This window comes from Corvus brachyrhynchos, unplaced genomic scaffold (genome assembly GCF_000691975.1).
Source record: "Corvus brachyrhynchos isolate BGI_N302 unplaced genomic scaffold, ASM69197v1 scaffold115, whole genome shotgun sequence".
Lineage (NCBI taxonomy): Eukaryota > Metazoa > Chordata > Aves > Passeriformes > Corvidae > Corvus > Corvus brachyrhynchos.
In genome coordinates, this window is record NW_008239553.1 from 14,953,554 (window position 1) to 14,959,454 (window position 5,901).

Sequence of the window (5,901 nt, forward strand, 5' to 3'; positions counted from 1 at the left end):
TCCTTAACTCGGGTGATTCTTTTCTTCTTTCTTGGGGGCTGAAGCTCGGGGCAATTGAGTGTAACAGTCATGGTGGTGAATTTCTTGGGCTTGCAGAAGGAACAAGACTGGAAGGAGCCTTCTTCTTTACGGACATGTCTGGGGATGTAGAAGGAATTGCACTGGCCATAGCAGAACCTGTTGATAATGGTACGACTGTTGCAGCCTTCTTCGTGGATAGTTTGTTTGAGGGGTTGGGTTTTACACCAATCCCGCTTTAGGTACTTGCGCTCAGTGATGTGCAGTGCCTCCTGACTAGACTCCAGCACCTCTTCAGCAGGCATCGAGGTGCCTTTTCCTCGCTCTCGATGCCTGGAGCCTGACTGCTGCTGTGTCTGCATTTGCTCTGAATCATTGGGCTGATCCTTGACAGGAGGAGGGATAGCACCTTGAGATCCACGATTCCTCTTTCTCCCTTCAGTTGTCGGTAGCATAAATCCCATCAGAAGAAACAAGGCACCGATGGCATACAGTGTGCGGACCATCCTGTATGAAGGAAGTTGAGGAAATAAAGCACAATTGTGGATTTCAGATATCAACAGAAGACAGGTATGCAGTAAATTTTCAATTCTATAAAAGAAATGTGTGCACACACACACTTATGAAAAATAAGCATTCAGGCCTGTACCAACTGAAAAGCTGTTCCCAAATTAGCAAGTGATAAAGCTTTCAAATAGAGTTATTGAAAGTCAGAGGCTAAAATAAGCCAAGACAGAATTTTGTTTGTGTATCCTCCATCTTTTTCCAGCTCTTTTCTCCATGTGCATTACCTTAGTTCTCAATCCCTTCTTATAGCTTACTGACATATAGGAAGATTGCTCCTGGCTTACAATGGTGGAAGAACAAATTTTACATTACACATGGATCCATTTGTATGACACAGCTATCTACAATACCAGAGGGCTAAAGTCTTTGTCTCAGCAGACGCTGTCTAGATTTTTGTTCCTTAATCGCACTGACAAACTTTATACAGCTTCTTGTATAATGTACATCCAGTATATAATGTATATGCTATTTACACCTGTTGCCTGTTTTACAGCTTCCCAAGCTCTGTCACACTGCACCTCTAAAGGGGTCCAATACATCTGAGTGTAATGATGCTTAAGATGAGAGATGTGCAACAAGTCAGGCAACTAACATAAAAAAATATTTAGGTACAGGTTAAAAGAGATGCATCTATCATTTCAAACTATGTTTTCTTGCACGTTATTCTGAATCCTTGATAGAGGTAATGCAGATGAAATCACAGTGCTAAGAATTTTTCAGATCCCTAAATTTTATTCATTTTACACAGAATGATGTTGTAGGAGGACAGCAGAATTTTGTATATGACATTAAATATCATAGACCTTGTGCAGACAAAAAAAGACCACTTCAGGAAGTGCATTTAAGTGGAGTCCTTAAAAACTGTATGGCTGCTCCAAACCTAATTATTGCGTAGGAAAAGCCTTTCTTTCCTCCCTTATTCTACCATTTCTGCTGCCTCCCAAATCTCTGAGTTCTTGAGGCTATTCAGTCAGCTCAAACCACCAACCAGCACGGAAGAAACTCATCAGCATCACACTTCCCTGTTCCAGAAGTACCGTGGTCTCTGAGTATTTTCCGAAAGGAGCTATGTAGTAGCACGACAGACAGATGAGGGAATAAGTCTCTGAGGGACCCTCCCCATGGGAGCTTGGAAGACGGCACCAGAAATGAACAACTCCTTGCAAAAAAAACCCTGTAAAACACTAAAATTATGAAGAAGCACAGGCATTAAAAAGGGAAAGGACTGTGAAAAACAATGCTGAGGAACTCAGTGTTTTCTACCTGCTTGGAGTGCTGCAGTTGTATCCCTTATTTGACTTGCTTTATCAGTATGGAAAAAATTAGTGTTTGAATTGAAGAGTCCTGCTTGTGTTACTACCCGAGAAACATGTGAAACCAAGGGCACTGTCCTGGACGGCTTTATCCGCTCTGCCTGAGACCACACAACTAGGCAGGAAAGCAGCCAAATGCCAGTGCTGTGAGGGCCACCTAGAGACTCAGAAGAGGCTCAGGGTAAGTACCATTTGCTATAAAACATAACTGCAAATTTCTCAGTTATTAGGTCTTTTCAGCCACATGGAGAAAATAAGTGTTAGGCTGTTCAAACAGCCTTTCTCATCAAATGGATTGGGAGAGGAATTCCTGAAGTAGAAAAGTGTCATAGGGGGTTCCACTATATTCAAGGAGTTGCTTGTGGACCTAATACTTTTAGTGTTTGTCAACCAAGTGTTAGAGCACCTAGAATTCCTGATATATCATTCAGCATTCATTTCAGTAATTTATGTTTGTGTACCAGCATGTCCTATGTTTGGCAGAAGCTTCATGCTTCAAGGAAGGGGTGTAAGAATGACACTATTGCTGACTCCAACAGAAAATTTGGAAGGGCTGCTGATAGTATCTAAATGAAATATGGTATGGAACACACAATTTTAATAACCGTAAGGCTTTGACATAGAAAAAAATGAGTTGGGAAGTCCAATTAAAGAATAATGCAGCATAATTTCAAGTGTCAGCCTGGTCTTCACATTTGCTGGTTTTTCCTCATCTCTATTACAACCTGAATGTTACCTAAACATGTTTCATTTTAATTTAAATTTTGTCTTAAAAGTAAGTTTTAAAAGAATTATAAACTATTGCTTATTTCCTCAAGAGATCAGAATGATTTCTTTCAAAACTATTCCTATTTCTCTGGCGACTGTCTAGTCACCAGTATTTTAATATGCACTTTATTTACTCAACATGGTGCCAGAGTCTTAAAAGAAAAAAAAAAAGTAATTGCATGAAGTTGAAAATAAATGGCTAGGTGGTAAGCAGTGCCAGAAAACTTCAGGTGTTTATTTTATTTAGTGTCCCACAACTTGGATGAGGTTCCACCAACATGAATATTCCTAGACTACTTTTATTTTTAAAACTGATTACATCCACATTGTTTTCTTTTTTTTTTCCCCCCATAGATGTGCAATTGATGACATAACAAGGTCTAGTCCTATGAAAATGAGGTGTACTTTGGCATGGGAATTTGGGGGAAATTTCATGGTAATACTTACTATTGTAAGGTCTGTGTCCCAGACTCATGCAACTTTATTAAGCACATGCTTATCCGTAACGAAATGCAAGCATGTGCTTCAATGTAATCCTAAACTGGGAGAAAGGCAATTTTTCACTGGGTCGGTTTCCAGCCTTAAAGGTGGAAGCTGCATTACATGCTCATAAAAGAAATTGTAACTCAAATGAAAATTAGCCACTCAGCAGAAACATTTGTTATGGTCACCTCCAAAACACACATCTAAAAGTAAAAGTAATCCAATCATTTAGGGATAAATACAGGTTAAATACAGAAGGGGCTGTGTGGACTTCAAGATCCCCACAGAGCAGCTAAGCAGGATCCTTTTTTAATAATAACTGTTTAAACATTTATTTTAAAATTAAGATTTTAATTTTTTACATGCAAAATACAAAGGAAAATGAGGTGGTATGCCTCAGGAAGGAAAGCAATGAAATGCACTGTGCGCACCTCGTACCACCTCTGGTGCCAGGGCAATGCATCTGCTTACAAAAGAAGATGACACCTTTGCTTACATTAGGAGATGAATTGGTTCATCTATCTATGAGTTAGCAGTTGTCAATGTTTCCTTAACAGGGTTTTTTATTACTGAAAGAAGTAGAACACAGAAGAGAACAGTAGAATTAACTAAAATCAGTGTTACCACATCCAAAGTTTTACTGAAGAGAAATCTCTCCTGAAATAAATGCTTTTTCTCCTCATTACAGTCATAATTCTGCAGAAGTAATAGCTCTGGAGCTGTGAGGATCAAGCTCTACAAACTTGTATTCCACATTTCTGAAAAATTTTCATTTTTTGATTAACTGGCTCTTACATTGGTGTAACCAGAAATCCCTTTGAAAATTCATTTGAGAATCCTTTGAACAAACAGATTACCATAACCAAAATGATCAATTCCCTCTTATTTCATTCAGATCCAGAGAGATACAATAGAATTAATATTTACTTTTTAAAATACCACGATATTCCAAAACGCTATTCTTTCCATATTTCACTGCTGAGTTCCACTTTTCATCATCTGTAAGCTCTTAGTCCTAAAGCCAAAAGAAGTTTTATTGCTGACTTCAAACAGGAGCAGAATTGGGCCCTAACATTCATATCACTTTACATGTGGTTTATCTAGACCCTGAGATCTCATCATCTAAGAAATTAAGGACATTAAGAAATTTGTGGATTAGTACTAGCAACTATTGAGAGAGAAATATAAATGCTTTCAGGTTTACTATTTCATACAATTAAGCTGTATTTTTTTCGTTTATACATTTTCTGCTATGAATTAAGGATCTCCACATGTCAGTTCATAGACAGAATTTCCCTGTGAGTTCACAGGCAGAGTCAGAATGTTACTACTGACATTTTTAGCACAAGCAACCACTTGTTTAAAAGATCTGGATGGAAACCTGGTTGAAATATACAGCAAAATTGTCACAGGCCTGTAACTTCATCTGTAAACCACTTTTACTAGGAAAATATTATGATGAGCCATGGACTCCTGTCCTTCACAGAAAACAAGAAAAATAATCTAAACTAGAACTAAAAAAAAAACCCCAACTATTATCTGGTGGACTTCAAATACAAGCCAAAAAAAGACACAAAACACAATCCCTTTGACTGCTGCGAGAACAGAAGTGGTTTATGTCCCCAAAGATCAGAATAATTTTATGCCTCACATATTACATCTGAATTACAAAAACACTCTTATGTAATGTTTTCATAGTTCATAGATCTGTATTTTTAAATATTAAAGAAAAGCATGGTAATGACAGTTCCCAGAGAACTGTATTTTTTTTTCTGAAATCAAGACAGCAAAACTAACATCTGTGTTTCATGGAATTTGGATACATTTACATTTCAGAAAATTTCTTCTTGAGAGTCATAGGGATGGGGGTTTTGAGACATACAATGAGTGTACGCAGCAATTTTAAAACAAACAAACCCTTGAAACCTTGATAATTTCCCGTTTAAGAAAGTATTTTTCTGCAGGACATCCTATGGGATTCCAAGGAAGCTGAACATCATGGTGGGCATGGCTGGTACCAAACCCGAGTTTGCCTTGCTTGAAGACACCCACACAGCCTGACAGCTCCCAGCTTCCCAGCGCGAAACTCCCCTCAGACACATTTGTTCACGGAGCCCTAAAACAACCGGAACAGCTTTGCTCCTCTCTCTGCACTGTCGTGCGTGCTGAAAAGGAGAGAGTCCTCAGCAGAAGCTACGCACTTCTGGGTAGCATTGCCGAGAGAACAACATAAATGTTTTAGCATAGCTTGGCCCTGAATGCTAAAGAAGAGCAGAGACCTACGGGCATTGGTGCCTTTTGTCACTTACACACAGACCCAGCGCACGCTCGTTGGTTATTCCCGGGCTTGCGGGGCGCAGAGAGGAGCGGGGCAGGAGCAAAGCGCTTCTACAGCTCACGGGCCACCGGGATGGGCTTAGAGATAGCCGAGGTTGGAGGGCCACTGGCACTGCACCCAGAAGTCGCCGCTCACAAAACGCGTGACTAAACCCCGCGTCCTGTCAGCAGCAGGGAGAGCCAAAGGCACGCTGGTGCCTCAGAGCCCCCATCTATGCAAAAGGAGGCTTCCCCAGCGCTGCATCTCAGCCGTGATGACCGAAACGGGCTTCGCTTGCCATTCTTTCAGCGAGAGGAGCCACGAGTGGGACACCAGGAGCGAGGCTGGAGCTGCTGGCCGGGGAGGGACGTTATGGGTCAGCACAGCGGGTCGGAGACTGTACACCTTCCCAGCCCCGCACGGCGGCAGGAGGGC

General features: G+C 40.6%; 1 protein-coding gene across 2 annotated transcripts in view; it reads right to left on the bottom strand.

Annotated features, from left to right (window-relative positions):
- GREM1 (gremlin 1, DAN family BMP antagonist) overlaps positions 1-570 on the bottom strand; it is a 3,937-nt gene extending 3,367 nt beyond the window's left edge. Inside the window, exon 1 of one of the 2 annotated variants that reach the window (XM_017742280.1) lies at positions 1-570. In XM_017742280.1, the coding sequence (XP_017597769.1) occupies positions 1-524 (524 nt within the window). In that variant the 5' untranslated portion in view covers positions 525-570. The other variant, XM_008639547.2, reaches the window with a different exon arrangement.
- Between the last annotated feature and the right edge of the window lie 5,331 nt (positions 571-5,901).